At 36.0% G+C, this 19,291-nt stretch overlaps 1 protein-coding gene across 1 annotated transcript in view; it reads right to left on the bottom strand.

Annotated features, from left to right (window-relative positions):
• Window positions 1–7,319: 7,319 nt before the first annotated feature.
• LOC150084963 (signal recognition particle 14 kDa protein-like) overlaps window positions 7,320–19,291 on the bottom strand; it is a 32,782-nt gene continuing 20,810 nt past the window's right edge. Inside the window, exon 5 of the mRNA XM_090375672.1 lies at window positions 7,320–7,641. Within this exon, the coding sequence (XP_090231798.1) occupies window positions 7,558–7,641 (84 nt within the window). The 3' untranslated portion in view covers window positions 7,320–7,557. The remainder of the gene's footprint in view (window positions 7,642–19,291) is intronic.

The following is a 19,291-nucleotide window of genomic DNA, read 5'->3' as shown; positions in this document are numbered from 1 at the left end:
ACTGTATAATGAAGAATGCAAATTACTAACAGTGCTTATTACAGGAGATGTCAAATTTAGTCATTATTGTGTATTGATGATATTGTGTTATTAAATAGTAGCTTGACAGATCTTCAGGAAACTGATTAAATAAAAGTTGTAGGGAATTTGTCATGAAAATTAGTTAAACAAGCAAATGTTTTGAAAGTTTGGAGATGCGAGGAAAACTTAGTTTAGAATAAATAATAAAAAATTGGCATAAAATTGTTGGTAAAAGAAGAGGTAATGGCTCTTTAAAATTGCCATTTTTGAATGCTACAGACAGCATTAATTAAAAATTAAAAATTTCTTGTATATCTAGGAGCAGTGTTTAATAAACATGGAAATAAACAATAAGTAAAGCTGGAAGTGTAAGAATCTTTGAATTAAAACTTTGAATTAAAAAGGTTAAACAACTAATTTTGTCTTCACTAAAAGTGAATCGACAAAATTAGTTGCTAATGAAAGTTTTAAAACCTATGCAAATTTGAAGTGCTCAAGACCTGGAAAGCTGAGTAAGAGATAAAGGAATTGATAAAAAAAAAATAATAATCTTCATAAATGAGAGTTGGAAGTAATAGATAGAGATACAGTTGGAAGTAACATCTGTTACACCCATTGGGTGTAACAGATTTGTCACCATGAATACCTTAAAAACATGTTTTTAAAGTTTTTTTTTTTTTTTTTACAATTTTCTGTGAAGAGGCTCTTGTTACGTATCATGACTTTGGAAGAATCATTCTCTATGGGTAGTTTCCACATAGATTTTATGTTAATTAACCACATGTATACTCCACAGTATAAACAATTTTGCTAACCATTACACAAATGAATTCTTCAAATGTGTGGGCTTGAGAGTTAGTTTTCTTCTAGGAACTGGCACTCTGAAATGCCAGTTCCTAGCAGAAAACTTATAAAAGTGAAACTTTGAATACATAAATGCCTTTCTAATGCTGGATAACAAAATCAAAATAAGATCAAATTCATATTTAATGAAATAATTTCACCATAATGCTTGTAAAAAAATTTATAAAAGTTTATTCATAAAAAGAGAAACCCAATTTACCGATTGGAGATATCATTTCATTCAGTTTCATCAACTTTTGTATATGAATTCAGAGAAATTTAGCTTTTGTAAGATAAAGATTAATTGAATGATATAATCTTAAATTAGACATTTGAAGCTATCAGGTATGTGATCTCAGATTTTCAAAGCTAATTTTATGCCACCATCTGTTATAAACATGTGAGCTATTACTCAAAAACACTGATAAGTGATAGCAGTACTTAGCAGAGTTTCTGGCAGTTCATTCTTAAATGGATGCATTATTTGAAACCATCTTGATAAACTTTTACATATGTACTCTGAAGAGTCCACCAGAAAAACACGCGCCTCCGTAGCCAGGTGGGAAGGAGCAGCAATGCGTAGCACACGCTTCTTGATTAGACCGGGGTTCGAGCCCGTCACCACCAAATACGGAGTATGCGGAAAGGTTAAGGAATGACCACCGCATATCCCGGAGCAATATGGCCTTAGTTGCTAATGCTCCTAAAAACCAAATAACCAGAAAAACATATACAGGGTGTGATTAAAAAGTTTGACCAGGGCCTATCTTAGGCCTAGGCTTGTGCCTGGAGCCCATAAGGCAATGGACACAGCCAAAATCAGTGATATCCAGTAGTGTAACGACAAGCATGAGTGCTTGTTCCTTATAAAATATACTTTAAAATTGTAATGTAGTTTTGTTTGTTGTAAATATATTCTGCCGATATATTCAGATTTCTATACATTTCCTTAGAAATATATGCAGATTTATTTGCTTAACATTTTTATGCTTTACATTTTTATATTGATTTTCTAATCCTAATTTTCGAAAGGCCCCTATGCCCTATTTTTTTACTATTAAAATAAGGCGTTTCATAATAAACATTTTTACATGGGCCCCAAAAAACTTTTGCCTAGGGCGCACATATCCTCAAGTTAGGCTGAGTTTGACTTGCCTGTATCTTGAAATTGCATCATAGCAAGTTTTCACAAAATGTTTGACTCACCTAGATATAATAATGCATGAACCACCCATTTATTTGCAATCAGTCTGAGTTAGCATGTATTGAATAGGTGTGTAGTGTTTTGTTGCATTTTTTAAAATGAGTGATTTCACTAAATAGCCAATTTGCATCAAATTTTGTTTCAAATCAGGGAAGAGTGCAACAGATGTCAATGAAATGTTTTTGATCTTATCAGGAGTGGTCACTATTTAACTGTGCTGGTTTCTAGTGAAACTGGTATTTCTTGTGTGATATGTCATTGAATTTTAATGCAGTGCATTTTGGCCAAGTTTGTGTCTCATATCTACCCCAGTAATTGCAAGAGCAATTACTGTGGATGATAATCACAGAGAGTGGTGAGATCTCATTGTCAGGATCTTCATCAGTGCTGCTGACCCACATGCTTTGTTTTTTCCATCATTACTGGTGATAAATTGTGGGTGTAATGTGACTCATAAATAAAGGCATGATTCCTCCCATCAGGAAAGAATGTCTTTTCCATGGCCCAAAAAAGCAAGATAATCTTAATTAAATGTGAAGATCCTGGTTATTGTATTTTTTGACTTGAATGGCACTGTTCATTATAATTTGTCCCACATAGGTCAGTCAGGAATACTATAAAAACAATTTTATGGGTGATTGTGTGATGCTGTTTGGAGCAAACAGCATTCACAGTACAACACAGGAACTATTGGTAATTCCAAAAAAAAAAAGCTTAATCAAGAATGCTTCCAAAAGTTGTATAAGGAATTGGTGTACACAGTGTCAAGGAGACTACTCAAAAGAATGTCCACTCAAATAGCTGATAAGCTTCATTTCCCAAATATTAGTTCACTCCCCAAACTTTTTCCAAAACTTGTACTGGCTTCTTGGTCACATATGATAAACAAGGAATAGTTCTGTGAAGGGACATCATGCAGGTTTGCAGTTTATACATTCAGCATTTAACTGGTGATGTGCTGCTAAAGTGCTTGATAACTAAGCACAGAGATCTGGTTGATGTGTAAGATTCTGAGGATAGTAAAATGAATGAGGGTCTTATTTTCCTGATACACCCTCTGTATGGTTTTTGATGCTTATAAACTAATAGATGTTAACTGTTTTTTTATGCTGATTTCAGAAATATTCAATGTATGAAGAATGCTAGGCATTTGTGAACTAAATGTTCACATGTTGGCAACACTGCTTTTAGTAATTTGTTTCTTGACCTTGAGAGCCCCGTGCAGTAGTGCAATATTTCCCAAACTGGGGTCTGCAGACCAATTCCAGGGATCCGCGAAATGGACCGTCTGTAACTGGTCAAATTATGTGTATAGCAAATTGATAAGGTTATTACACACTGGTGGACAAAAAACTGCATCACTTTTTTGAATTTTGCAAATAATGTTTTGTGCTGCATTGTGGGTTGCAGAAATGTTCGAAATGCATTTGTTATTGAATATATATCTCTGAATGAAATCCAATAAAAAGACTCCACCTGATATACCTAAGAGGCATATCTTCCCAAAGGGTAAAATGCGTAATTAATAGAAATATGAGAAATCATGCAAATGGCAATCAACCAAACAAATTTTATTTATGTTTGATTGACTGCCATTTGACAAAACCCCAATGTTTTGTTGTTCCTCCTCAAACTGCAATTACAGCCTTGCAACGATCTGGCATAGAATTAATCAACTTCTGGATACACAGTTGCCCGATTTTGTGGTACCACACCCTTACAATGCTCTCCTGTAGCTGAATCTTACTTGTTGGCTTCTGAGCAATTTTAGACGATATTATGTACCAGCAATTTTCCAAAGGGTTCAAATGTGAACTGTTGCCAGGCCAGTCCAACACTAATGCCAGCATTTCTGAGGTATGACTGCACCTTAAGGGAGAAAAACGAGGGAAAACATTGGTGTAAGTATGTTTTAAGTGAGACAAGAAGATAAACTCATCGTCAAATCTAAATAGCATAAGACTTACCAATTTTGCTGAGTCCTGTTGAAAAATGCAGTTTTGGATGTCTGTGGTGATCCCTAATAATGGGTTTCAGGCACTCCTCCAAGATAGCAGTGTAGGTTTCTGCGTTCACTGTTCCATTAATAAACTTAATTTGCCCTACCCCTTTGCTTGTTATGCATCCCAAACCATCTGACCGGCGGGCAGGGAACTTTACAGTCTGTGTTATGCAGTCAGGATTTCATGCCTCCAATTTTTGTCTTCTGACATTGCTTCCCACCCAAGCAATGCAGGTTGAATTTCTATTCGTCAGAAAAGATGACTGTCCCATTGCTCTTTTGTCCATGAAATGTGTTTTAGCCCGGCAAGTCACTTCTTCCTCATTTGTTGGGTCAACAAAGGCTCCTTCTTGGGCCAATAGGAATGCAGACCACATTCCGAAAGCCATCTTTCAATAGTTCGTGCACTTGTTTCAACACCAGAGGCCATCTCAAAGTCCAGTTTTAGATCAGGAGCAGTAGCATGGCATAGCCGTTTCAAATATTGATCTTGGGAAGGCATAGTCACTCTCTTACGGCCTGATCTAGGTCTTCTCCTCACATCACCGGTTTCATGCTTTAATTTCAGCACACGAGATACTATTGACCGGTGGCAGCCTATTTTATCAGCGATAGCACAAGCATAGAACAGAGCAGCAGCTACACTTTTTCTTGGTGTCAACAACGTATGGAGCCATGCTTACACCTCTGCAACACAGGATACTAATGAGCATGTATACCTTACAACACTATTTATAGAAACAGCTGATGCAATACCTTGCAATTACTCTCCGATGCAATAGAAGTGTTATCTGACACAATATCTTTGTTTTGCAACAAATAAAATGACTAATAAAACAATATCTTATACATTTAACTACAAATGTTACTTTTTTTAAGGTGATGCAGTTTTTTTTTGTCCACTATTGTATATTTAAGTAAAAATAATAAAACAGTTGCTTTAAACATAAAACTTGGAATTTTCTTTTCAGAAAATCCACTGTTCATATCTCACACACAGAGAGAGAGAGAGAGAGAGAGAGAGAGAGAGAGAGAGAGAGAGAGAGAGAGAGAGAAATATGCATATATATATATATATATATATATATATATATATGCATATAACGTGCATATGTTATATATAGGGGCCTGCAAACTTTGATTTTTGAAAGGATCTGTAGATCTCAATAGTTTGGGAACCACTGCAGTAGTGTTTATCAGAATGAGCTCAGTTTATTTTTGAGGTTATGTCAAACTTGTGCTGTAAAGACTTCACATGAGTGTTTGAACAATCCAAACTTATTTTGTTATATTTGTAGAAGTTATGTCCTGTAGCAAAGATGACGTTACATAATTTGTAAAAAAAAATGTATTTTGGAGTGAAATTCTGTGATCAAAATAAACAATGGGCTCCACAAAGTTTGCCAAACCTATGTTGAAGCATTGAAATTGTGTAAAAAGGCTATGCAATTCCAATGCCTACAGATCACTATGATGATTGTTACATTTATTTAGTTAATGTAGAGGGATACAATGCAAAGAGTAAAAAGGGCATTGTGTATCCTAATATTCCATCTGCCATTAGACCAGTCCCACATGTAAATAACCTGCTGATTCCATGCCCTCCATTTACATTGGCAAATGCAGCAGCAGAGAGTGCTGAAAGTGAAGCTTCTGAATATGAAACAAGTCTACACATCTGGAGACAGTCCAGCCCTCAACTGTTTTCACAGCATGAACTCAATGATCTATAAGAGATTTAAATTTACCAAAAGAATCTATAGAACTCCTTGGTTCTAGGCTTAAGTCAAAAAAATCTAGCACATGGGATGTTTTTCTCATGGTGCAGGGAACAAGAACTAGTCCCTTTTCTGAGGATTATTCTATCATTTTTTTGCAGTAATATAAATGATTTAATGAGCTATTTAGGAATTAGTTACAATCCTACATAGTGGAGATTTTATTGAGGAGTCTCAAGGATGTGTTGCTCCACAATGGAAATAAATATGGGTCAATTCCAGTAGCTCACCCTGTGCATTTGAAAGAAACATACTTGACAAATATAAAGTATAAACATGGCTGGTTGGTCTGAGCTTGACTTTAAAGTGATAGGCATGTTACTTGGATAGTAATCTGGCTACAAAATTGCCTTGTTTTTTGTGGAGTGGAACATGCAAGGAATAAGCATTGGGATGTCAAGGTTTGGCCAAAGAGGGGGCAGTTTGTTTGGATCAAAGAACATAATTTATGAACCACTGGTAGACTCCAAAACTGTCCTACTTCCACATCAAACTGGGTTTGATGAAACAGTTTGTGAAAGCAAGAAGGTCCCTTCTTCAACTACCTTTGTATTAAATTCCCATCGATCATCCAAGAGAAGCTAAAACAAGATATTTTGTTGGACCTAAAATTTGCAAACTGATGAGGGAACTATGAATAAATGAAAAACAGACATGGATTAACTTCGGGTCTGTTGAGAACTCAGGGAATAACCAGGATCCAGACTACAAGAATATAATTGAAAATATGTTGGGAAACTTCAAGAAGTTGGGCTACAACATGAGCGTCAAGGTACATTTTTTACACTCCCATGTTGACGACTACTTTCTGGGAAGTTAGTGAAGAATTGCTTTCTTACATCATATGCCTCTAATGCTATTGCTAAGAACAGGGTGAGAAGTTTCACCAGGACATTAAAGACATGGGGATGAGGTACCAAGGGAGGTGATATGTCAATGTGATGGATGACTTGCTGGATGCTGAAGTACTGAAAAGTAGGATCTGCAAGAAAATCAAAGAAACAAAAATCTGACCCATCACAGATCAGTTCTTAAAATGAGAGAGAAGTGTTTGATGAACTTTTCACCACACTGCCCTTTTTAACAGTTTTCAACATGTATTTAAATATAAAAGTCTGGTAAAAGTAGCATTTTGTTATAATTTCAGTGTACAAATTCTGCCAAAATTGATAAAAATTTGTGAAAACTCATTTTCTTTGGTGATTTTTAAAGAAACCTAATGTGATGGAAACATACTGAAGTCATTTTGAAATCAGCATTAGAAAATGATTCAGAAACGCCCTTTTCTGAAAAAACTGAATTTTTTTTCAAAATGCAGAGTAGTGATATGTCACTTCAGTGAAATTGTCAATTAGGGAAAGAATTATAGATGCATTGTAGAAAGGTGAAATACTTATGTTCTACATAAGGATTCCAGTGGAGGATGTTGAACTGTATATTGAATTATTGCATCAAAATAGAATATTCAAACTACAGTTCCCATTGGTTTATTTAATAGATGTAGAACAATTTACAAAATATGGCTTCATTTAGTTCAGTACAAGGATTAAAATGCTTATGAGAAAACTGGATTTCGTTATAGAGAATGCTCATATGAGAGATATTTAGGCTGTATTAATTATTTACATCACAAATCTCCACTTCCAATTTATAAGATTTAAAAACAGGTCTGCCAGAGAGAGAGAGAGAGAGATATAAGCCTCCATGTTTTATTGTGTAGCTTTTGTCTTTGCAGCTTTCTTTTTATCTCGTTTCAAACCATCGATATTTCCTTTCAAGACACTGGCATATGCCTGCAACAGAATTAGATATACAATAATTAAATACTAATAGAATGAAAGACATAAAAAAAAAAGAAATTGTTTATGGCAGAATACTAATTTCAATAGAGGGTAAACCAGCTGGGTGGGGGGACGTCATTAATGGAGTTTGGAAACAACTGAACTACTGTATTCTTTTATGCAGTATTTTCAGTTATAACAATTACAGTGATTATTTAAATTTAATTAAATATGTCTTTTGTACTTCTTTGCATCTACCTTGAAACTAAGTTTCAAGGTAGATGCAAAAGAATACACAAAGGTCTGGAGATATTAGGAAACCCTCGATAACAGCCACATATGAACAGCTGCTTAAAAATTGAATGAGAAAAGTTTGCCGAAAGTACTTATAGCCATACAATCTATCATAATGAACCTTTTATCTATATCAGGGGTGGCCAACAAGTCGAACGCGGCTTTAATTTCAGTCGATCACAACGAATTTTAAATACAGTATATATAAAAAATAGATTAGTCAAAATCTAAATGTTATTATGCGCCCCACTGTTATTAAAATCTGTTGAACCACATGACTACGCTAGGCTTGTGTACATTGTGGAGAGCATAGTGTATGCGTCGAATTCTTATTTACCTTAATATTAATAACTGGACGGTACTTATACGTTAATTTAATACCCTTTGATTTAAAATGAATAGTACGAAAAAGAGTAAAACGTATCATTTAATGATAAAAGAAACATTTTTGATTTCCAATGCTTCCGTGGCTATACCCAAAAAAGGAAATTTAGAAAAGCACTTCAACACACTCCGTGGTAAATACCAATTGGATTTTCCACCGAATAGTGACCTTAGAAAAAATAAATTACAACTTAAATCCAGATTATTCGCACAATTTCTTCATGAAACCTAATTAAAGCAGTAACAGTAGCATCATTTAAAGTGAGTCATCTTGCAAAAAAATGCAAATCATTTGTTGATGGTTAATTCATCAAAGATGCATTTTTAGAAATAAGATTCTCTTTTTGAAAATTTTAAGAACAAAAATGAAATTAAAAGTGCCCTTCAAGATCTGCAATTATCTCGAAATACTGTGATGCGATACATCGAAAAAAATGAGTAAAAATGTGAGCGAACAATTGTGTGCTCACATTGCTAATTGTGTCCTTTTCTTTACAACCAGATGAATCTACAGACATCAGTGATACAGCTCAATTGCTTGTTTTTTTGATGATTCTGCCACTAGAGAAGAACTGTTGAGTGTGGTTTTGTTAAAAGAAAACTTGAGGTCTTGATATCTTTAACGCATTCAAAAATTTTATTGAAAAAATTAAATTACCACTAGCTTGTATCAATAACAATAGCTGGAACTAAAGCGATAACAGAGAATCTTAACAGATTCATCACATTGTGCCAAAATTATGATGAACTCCCAGATTATTTTGAGTTACCACCGTATCATCCACCAACAAGTGTTAGCCAGCAAAGATTAAATACTAAAAGTGTTATGGACATAGTTTTCAAAATCATGAATTCCATCAGAGGACAATCTCTCCAAAGGAGACTTTTCAAAATGCAACTCAATGAAAATTAACCAGATCTGACATTACACACAGATGTGAGGTGGCCGAGTCATAGTAAGTTTCTACAGAGATTTAGAAATTTGCTGAACGAAACTAAAAAATTTGTTGATCAAAGGGGAGATGATTATCAGCAGCTATAATTTGCAGCAAATATATTTGGAATTACAAGGAAAATATAAAAATGTGGGTGACATGATTAGTAGTATTTCTGCATATAAATATCAATTTTTGGCAATGGCTAAGGATCTAAAAGAATATTCGATTATGGGTAAGTTGCTACAATTGATAAAGGGGTGGTTGAGTGGAAGATGACGGGAGTGGTAATCAATGGACACTGCTCTTCGTGGATAAATGTTGTTAGTGGAATTCTCTAGGGTTCGGTGTTGGGTCCATTGTTGTTTTGTATATTTATCAATAATATTGATGAAGGTATATCAAGTTTAATGTCCAAGTCAGCAGATGATAAAGGTTGGCCGGGTTATTAACAACAGTCAAAACGGTATGCTACTCCAACTGGATCTAGATAAGTTTGGAAAATGGGCTGAGAAGTGGCAACTGAAGTTTAACATTGACAAATGCAAAGTACTGCATATGGGTAGCGATAACCGAAGAGAAATGGAAGCGGAAAGTGAAAAAGACCTGGGCATAATTGTGCAGCCAAATATGAAGTTCGCTGAGCAATGCAGATGGGCTGCCAGTACAGGTCATAGAGTCTTGTCAATGATATATAGGAATTTTGCTAGCAGGGATAGGAAGGTGATTATCCCGTTATACAAGGCAATGGTCAGGCCACACCTAAAGTACTGTGTACAGGTCTGGAGGATTCATTTTAAGAAGGTTGTAGAGTTGCTAGAACGAGTACAAAGGGCAACAAGATTGGTGAAGGGAACAAAAGGGGTGCTCTTATCAAGAAAGGCTTAAGTTCTGCAAATTTCAGTGCCTGGAAAGTAGGCACCTGTGAGGTGATCTGATTGAGGTGTATAAGGCCTTGAATGGGTTGAGCAAGCTGAATGCTGTTGGGATTCTTCTTCTTGCTCAGACTAAGAACCTGAGGGGGCACAGTTTCAAATTGAGGAAAGATAGTTGTAGAATAGATGTGCGGAAATTTGCCTTTAGCCAGCAGGTAATTGACTGGTGGAACAGGCTTCCATCTTTTGTTGTGGAAGCTAATAGCCTAAACAAATATAAGGCTGAGCTGGACAGGCATTTGGAACGAATGGAGGGGTGAAATAGGAGTGTTTTTTTTTTTTGTCTGATGCTGTATAAGCTTGCTTTCTTGCATTGTATGCCTCTATTAATGCTAAGTTTGGGTGCCTTTTTATGGGAGATTAACTTACCATTCACTGATTGCAAGTCACTGGTAATGTACAGAAAATTGTGTGGATAGCATATCTGTCAGAAAGAGTCAAGGGATGCAAAAAATATCAAAAATAACAGTATCTAATAGCGGATGTTGAGAAATGAAATTTTAGTATATAGTAATGGTTTAATTTCAGAAAAAGGATTACTTGGACTGAGGAGCTTCTTGAAACCTATCAAGAAGAAAGAGTTCAAGAAGACTACCAGGGAAAGGGAAAATACAATTGAATTATGGACAATTTAAGGCATAAAACTAAAAGTGCATTCACAAGGATGAAAAGTTGATAGAGGGGAGGAAGAATCTTGTTAAAAATAAACTATTAGACAGGTGAAGTCCGAGTATCAGAAATCATATTAGCCATAAGAGCCAAGCACTAGGACACTGTAAATATGAAGGAAAAAAAAAAAAAAAAAATGGGGGAAACGAATAGAACCTTTGCTTGTTGGAAATGACACAATCATGGCTAATTAGTGGTGAGCTAAACAGATTTTTTGCATCAATCCTAACAGTAGAAAATCCCTTTTATCATGGGGGATGGGAAGAAAAGGGGGATACTACACTAATAGAACTGAGCACCACAGGATATGAGATATTGATATACAAGTGTCTGGGGGGGGGGAGAAATTCAGCCAATACACATAGGGGAACCAAGGAGGAAATATAACTATAGACCAATGTTTAATCTCAGTTGTAAGGAAAGTTATGGGCAAATGTGCTTTACAAGCTCATCCTGTGGATATATAATATACTGAATGAATTACAATATGGCTTTTCTAAGGAGAAATATTGACCAATCTGATTAAAAAAAAGCTACAGCAAACTTTTCAGAGAACTGCTCGGATATAATGACGTGTGGCACACAGTTTGCCAGCATTATCTTGTGGTCAGCTCCATCGAAAGTGTGCAACTGTGAGCACAGTAAACTGATCAATTGCACTTAACAATATCATTTAACTGAAAGAGTTTGGGCCTTAATCTACATAAAGATTTCACTTAACAAAAAGGTTAGTGCAATTGCATTATGCTTTTTCATAAGTGAATTACCAAATTGGTAAGATGGCATCGTTTTTTCACATATTGTGAATACCTTCACGAATTGTCTGCTATTGTCAATAAGTTCAGCTTTTTCTGAGAAATACAGAAGATAGGTGTATTAAATTCCTTTGATAGGAAGTTAGATAAAAATAAGTATTAATAAACAGTTAAAATAAACATACATTGATAGCTGTCAGGCATAGGTTGCCTTCAGTCAAAAAAGAGCAACCTATGCCTGAAAGCTATCAATGTATGTTTATTTTAACTGTTTATTATAACTTATTTTTATTCGTCTTCCTATCAAAGGAATTTAATACACCTATCTTTTGTATTTCTCAGAAAAAGCTGAACTTATTGACATTAGGAACTCTGAGACCATAGGCCTTTTCCATTTCATTCCCTGGTATTGCACTACCTCGAATAAGTAACGCTTCACCAATGGAGAAGACTACCGTTACTTATTCTCAGCAGATACCCAGAATGGCCATTTCAAGGCTATTTGGCCTATCATCGGTGGGTGGGTACCCTGTGTTATTATAGTGACAACCCAGTTATGAAGTATAAACTCCACAATATGAGAGATGCCAGATGGTGTGTCTCAGATTTCACTTAACAAAACGGTTAGTGCAATTGTATCATGTTTTTTCATAAGTGAATTACCAAATTTTGGTTGTCACTATTACAACCCCAGGGTACCTACCCAAACCGGTGATAGGCCAAATAGCCTTGAAACAGCTGTCTGGGTGGTGGTGGTATCCGCCGAGAATAAGTATCAATAGTCTTCTCCATTGGTGAAGCGTTACTTATTCAAGGTAGTGCAATACCAGACAACTCATGAAGGTATTCACAATATGAGCATTGATAAAAACGATGCCATTTTACCAATTTTGGTAATTCACTTATGAAAAAACATGATGCAATTGCACTAACCTTTTCATTAAGCAATATCATTTATAAATAAAAAAAAACAAAAACATAAGACTCAAAATATGCTTATCATGCTACCAAGAATCAAAACTGTTGCCATCAATTTAAGGAAAAAAGTAGGTATCCCATTCATCGGTGGCATTGTACATTGAACTCATCAGGAGCAGGCTCTGGTAAACATGGAATCCCAGGTACTTACTTCGAAGAAGCAGAGTTGGGCTTTGGTAATTGCAATTTCTGCTTAATATTTTAAAGTATTCAATAAAAGTCTGATTCGTTCCAAAATGTGTCCTATTGCTACTACTTTGGTTATTGAAAAACTCTCCATTCACAGACTATTCAATTATTTTTAATTGAGCGCAGAAAGAGGAACTATAGGAAATTTTGGAATTAGTGAAAGAAATAAAAGAGGTGAAAGACTTGTGGAATTTGCAGAATCTCAAGGAATGTCAGTAATGAACACTTTTTTCAAGAAAAGGGTGAACAGAAAGTGGACATGGAAGAGTCCAAATGGATTAACAACTAATGAAATCGATTTCATCCTCACTAACAGAAGATATATTGTGAATGATGTTACCGTCCTGAATAAGGTAAATGTTGGAAGTGATCACAGAATGGTAAGATGTACACTTGATATAGATGTAGGAAAGGAAAGGAAAAAACTGACTCGAGTAAATAATACAAAGGTATTTGAGATAACAGAGGAGGAGAAAAAGCAGTATGTACTGGAACTTAAGAACAAGTTTGAGCTTCAGCAGACTGCTCAAGACCAAGATATCGACGAGGAATATTACAACTTTCTGAAAGTGATAAAGCCCAAGAAACCTATAGGGAAACAGAAATCCAAAGAAGAAAAAATTAGTCAAGAAACACTTGTCATGATGAACCAAAGACGACAAATGAAGAGCAAGAAAAACACTGACAGGGAGAAAATTGAGTATACTGAGTTATGCAAAGCCATTAGAAAGAGACTCAGAGAGGACATAAGATTTAACACAAGAAAAGTAGAATAAGCATTAAGGGAAAACAAAGGATTTAAATCAGCAGCCATGAGGAGTAATACAGAAAGACAAATGATACTGAAACTGAAGAATAGCGATTGTGTACTTATAAACAGCAGAGAAGGCATAATTCAAATAGCAGAAGACTACTATAGAGAATTATACAAGGAGCGAGGGAATGATACCAGCAGTGGGGAACATGGATTGCAAAGTAGCAACACATACGACATACCCGATATTCTTCCTGATGAGGTAGAACATGCATTGAAGAAAATGAAGAATCGGAAAGCCCCGGGGGAAGATGAAGTTACTGTAGAGTTGTTAAAATTGGAAGGAAGAGACATAACATAAAAACTGGCAAGGCTCTTCACAAAGTGCATTAGAAAAGGTGTGATGCCTAAGCAGTGGAATAATGCAATCATAGTTTTGCTGCATAAGAAAGGAGATAAATCAGAAATTGGAAATTATAGACCAATTAGCTTGTTATCCCATATCTACAAGTTGTTCACAAAGGTCATTACTAACAGATTAGAAAGAATACTTGATGAGAATCAACCGAAAGAGCAAGCTGGCTTTAGGACAGGATTCTCAACTATGGATCACCTTCACGTAATATCACAGCTAATGGAGAAAGCAAATGAATATAAAACACCATTATGCCTGGCATTTGTGGATTATGAAAAGGCATTTTCATAATCCACAATTTGGCTCCTTGTCTTTTCATAATCCCAATGTGGATTATGAAAAGACAAGGAGACACAATATCTCCGAAGCTGTTTACTGCTGCCCTTGAGGAAGCTTTCAGAAGATTAGACTGGTCGCAGAAAGGAGTCAATGTGAACGGAGAGTACCTAAACCATTTACGATTTGCAGATGACATTGTGGTCATAAGCCACGATCCCAAAGAATTAGAGGAAAATCTTAATCAGTTATGCACAGTTAGTAAGGATTTTGGACTAAAGATGAACATGGCTAAAACAAAAGTAATGATGAACAAGTATGCCACAGAAAGGGGAATAATGATTGAAGGAGCAGTAATTGAAAAGGTGGAGTCATATACTTATCTGGGACAAGTTATTAGCTGTAATAATGATAAATGGCTGGAAGTCAAGAGAAGAATAAATTTTGGATGGATAGCATTCAGGAAATATAGTCACATACTGAAGAGCAATATCCCAGTTTGTCTGAAACGTAAAATAATGAACCAATGTATACTCCCCACCATGACTTATGGAAGTGAAACTTGGGCACTCACCAAAAGAATGGAAGAGAAGCTAAGAACTACACAGCGAAGAATGGAACGAATTATATTGGGAATCAGACTGTTAGATAAGAAGAGAAACACATGGATTAGGCAGCAAACTCAAGTAAAGGACATTCTGATCAAAACTAAAGAACTAAAATGGTCTTGGGCAGGACACATAGCTCGAAGACATGATGACAGATGGACTAAGAAAATAACAGAATGGTACCCAAGAGGAGCTAGAAGAAAACCTGGAAGACAAAGGCGGAGATGGATAGATGAAATTCATGAGTTTTTGAGTAGTAAATGGATGGCCAGTGCTCAAAACAGAAGGAACTGGAAAGTTGCTGGAGAGGCCTTCATCCTGCAGTGGATTGAAAATGGCTGATGATGATGATGATGTATCATTTTGTTAAGAGCTTCAAAAAATGTTCTAAAAGGTACTTGTCAAACTCTGCCCCCTCACTCCCACTTAAAATCACAGCAAGAGTATCTATTTTGAGAAAAGTATATTATGTTCTTTTCGAAAATAAAGTTGAAATGGGAGACATACAACTATCGATCATGATTAACAGTAAGAGGGTTGCTTTTCTTGCCATACCTCGGCACAATTCTCAAAAGGTCTCCCTGTAATGTACCATGTTACAGGGAGGTTACACAGGAGCCGGAACAAGAAACAATTTTGATATTACCTACCTAGACTTCAGCAAAGCATTTGCCAGTTCTACACGAGTGATGGCTGTGCAAGCTACAATGTACTGAGATTACAGATAAGATCCTGAGATGGATTGAGAGATGGCTTAAACACAGGAGGGCAGAAGATTGTAGTCATTCTTAAGTGGGCCAGAGTTATTAGTAGGGTTCCTTATACCAGTAACCCTGGTTCAAGAGTGCTAGGGTCACTCTCATTTCTGACCATTTATCTTGAGTGATAGTGATGAGGGAGTGATTCAAATTTGTAATGAAACAATTGAAAGAGTGGTCAACAATGAAAGCCGAAATAATATTCAGAATGATTTCGGATAGTCGAAAAAATGGCAGTTACAATTTAGAGTCACCAATTGTAACATTCTACATTTGGGAAATAACCTAAGAATAACATACGCTAGGTTGGCAGGGCCAAATGGGGAAAAATAATTTGGTATTATGACATATGAAGGTAAGCAAACAAGCTTCTCAACCATTGCATCTAGGAGAAGGTAGATTATAGTTCCATAGCTGCCAAATATCCAGATTTTTCTCTCTCTCTCTCTCAGGGTAACTTGGAAATTTTTTTTTTTTTGGCTGGTGCAGCATAAGCCTCAGGCTTCCTTGCACTATATGGCTAATAATAATAATAATTTATGATGGAAAATCAATAAGATTTTTCTGCCTTTTTTTCACAAAAAAAATAGCAAAACTGTTAAACTTGGAATTTTTTTATTTTCATTAACAAAATGGTTGTCAGTTGTGCTAATCTACATTGCAAAACTGGAACATGCTCTCTGTGATGTGTGACCATTTCATTGTACTTGTGTGGTTTGAAGCTAATTATCTTTTAGTAGGATGCCAAAGAAATATGAAAAAATTTCAGAAGACATACACAAGATTTTCCATATATTGTAATGTCTGGGAAAGATAGCAACTTTTGTGTACTATATGAGGTATGGCAATAAAATTCCCGGACTGGTGAAATAAATAATACACAAAGTATGAAGGAGCTCAGAAATGGTTTTATTATTATTCAAATTAATTACCACCTGATCAAATGCACTTATTACACCATTTTAAAAGTTTCTAAAAAGAGTCAGTGAAGGCATCCAAAAATATGATGTTCAGTTTGGCAGTTATGTTATGTTTTTCTTTTTTTTTCAACATCCTGAAATCTCTTCTTTGAGGGCAGTTTTCATCTTCACAAAGAGGAAGAAGTCTGCTGGTGCTAAATTGGGAGAGTAGGGTGGATGGTTGATCTGTACAAAGCTACATTTTGTCAGAAATGTCTTCACAACAAATGTGAATGGATGGTGGCACTGTTGTGCAACAAGAACCAGTTGCTTTTCTCTCCAAATTGTGGACTCACCCAGGAAATGCACTATAGTAGTCTTTGAAGCCTGTACATAGAACAGCACTGATTCTCTCCCTTCAAGTACAAATTGCCTGTGAATCACACCATGTGTGTGTGTGGAAAAACACGATCAGCACTGTCTTGATCCTGAACTTCTGTAAACAAACCTTTTTGGGTCTTGATGATTTTGAAGTCCACTGCATGCTCTAACACTTCATCTCTGGATCGTACTGAAACACCAAAAACTCATCTCCAGTGACAATACACTCAAGGAAATTAGGATTATCTTGACAAGTCTGGATGAAGTCTTTGCACAATGACATTCTTTGTTGCTTCTGTTCATCTGTGAGGCTTTGCAGCGCAAATTTTGTGCAGACCTTCCTTTTCCCTAAAACTTCATGCAAATATGAAGAATTGTCTTACTCACATCCAACTCATCAGCCATCATTCTGAGGGTCAAATGATGATTTCTTGCCACAATTTTCCAAACTTTTAGAACTCCTCATTTTGAGAGGTGGACAGATTCCCACTTCTTGGATTATCACAAACATCCTCACGTCTGTCCGTCTGAACCACTTATACCATTCAAAAAACACGCAGGTATGACAATGTTTCATCATCATAACCAGTGTTTAATATTTCATATATTTCTATTGCAGATTTTTCCACTTTAAAACAAAATTTGATATTCATTCATCATTCCACTGAAAAATTGTGACATTGAACATTAATGCTACTAATGAAACTAGTTGTTACTTGAAGACTGTCAGCCTGCTGGACAATCTACGTACCATATCTGTTGGAGGAAGTAAAAAATGCAACATACCACATCAATTTACTTTCAAACCCATCGAACATGACATATTGATTAAGAAATATTGTTCAAGGTTTAGGTCTAAATGGACGTCAGATGAACTAATTACACTCATGGCAGAGAAAAAAACTGCATGGGATGAATATAAATTATCAGGTGACACAGAAGCCTATGGCAGATATAAGCTAGTCTGTAATCAAGTCATACAGGAAGTTAGGCAAGCAAAGGCAGATTATGAGAAATCTTTGGCAAACAATGCTTAAAAAAAACAGCAAGGAGTTTTTTACTTATATAAACTCTAGAAGGAAGGGAATGAATCAGATTGGTCCATTTGCTATCGATTGTTCAACTGTTGATGATCCTACTCAGATAGCTGATAAACTGAATGCGTATTTTGCATCTACATTCACACATGAGGAATTATTAAGGGAGGAAAATGCAAGAAGTTTATCAAACTGTAAGAGGGTGCATAATGATTTCATAATAACTGAGAGTAAAGTGGAGGAGAAATTGTTCAAGTTAAACATAAGAAAGGCACCTGGGGTGGATGGGATCTATCCAGTTATATTAAAGGAAACTGGCAAAGGAAGTAAGCAAACCCTTAGCCATAATTATGACAGCTTCTTTGGACTCAGGGGAGGTTCCCATGGACTTGAAGTGTGCAAATGTATCCCCAGTTCACAAAGGGAATCTAAGGGTGACACGAGTAATTACAGACCAGTTAGTTTAACTTCTGTTCTGGGGAAAATAATGGCGTCACTTGTTAAACATGCATTGCAGAATCATCTAGACAAGAGTGCAGTAATAATTCAGACAGCATGGGGTTTGTTAAGGGAAAGTCTTGTCTGAAAAATTTCACTGGGTACTATGATATGGTTACAAAGGAACTGGATGCCAAAAATAATTTTGATATCATATACTTGGGTTTATGGGAGAGTTTCCTTGGACTCAGGGGAGGTACCTATAGACTGGAGTGTGCAAATGTGACCCCAATTCACAAAGGAGGATCAAAGGCTGACACAAGTGATTATAGACCTGTGAGTTTAACTTCCATTCCAGGAAAATTAATGGAAGCACTGGTTAAAGAAGCACTGCAGCATCATCTAGACAAGACTTCAGTTATAGCTTGGATACAGCATGGTTCTGTTAAGGAAAGTCATGCCTGACCAATTTGATTGGATACTATGATGCAGTCACAAAAGAACTGGATGCAAGGAATAACTTTGATGTTATATATTTGGATCTCAGAAAGGCTTTTGATACTGTTCCACATGGAAGACTGCCGCACAAATTGGAGCAGAGTGAATTGGAGGCAAATTGCTGCTATGGATAAAGGGATGGTTGAGGGAAAGAAGACAGAGAGTGGTAATCAATGGACACTGCTCATCGTGGACTAATGTTATTAGTGGAGTCCCTCAGGGTTCAGTGTTGGGTCCATTATTGTTTTCTGTGTTTATAAATGATACTGATGATGGTATATCAAGCTTAATGTCCAAGTTTGCAGACAACACAAAGGTTGGCAGGGTTGTTAAGGACACTGCTGACGGTATGCTGCTGCAACAGGATCTGGAAAGGTTGAGCAGATGGGCTGAGAGATGGCAAATGAAGTTTAACATTGACAAGTGTAAAGTACTACATATGGGAAACAGCAACCCCAG

The sequence above is a fragment of the Mastigoproctus giganteus genome, chromosome 6 (genome assembly GCF_048544385.1).
Source record: "Mastigoproctus giganteus isolate SK-2022 chromosome 6, ASM4854438v1, whole genome shotgun sequence".
Taxonomy (NCBI): Eukaryota; Metazoa; Arthropoda; class Arachnida; order Uropygi; family Thelyphonidae; genus Mastigoproctus; species Mastigoproctus giganteus.
The sequence above is the reverse complement of the archived record's forward strand: the minus strand, read 5'-3'. Positions and strand labels throughout refer to the sequence as shown.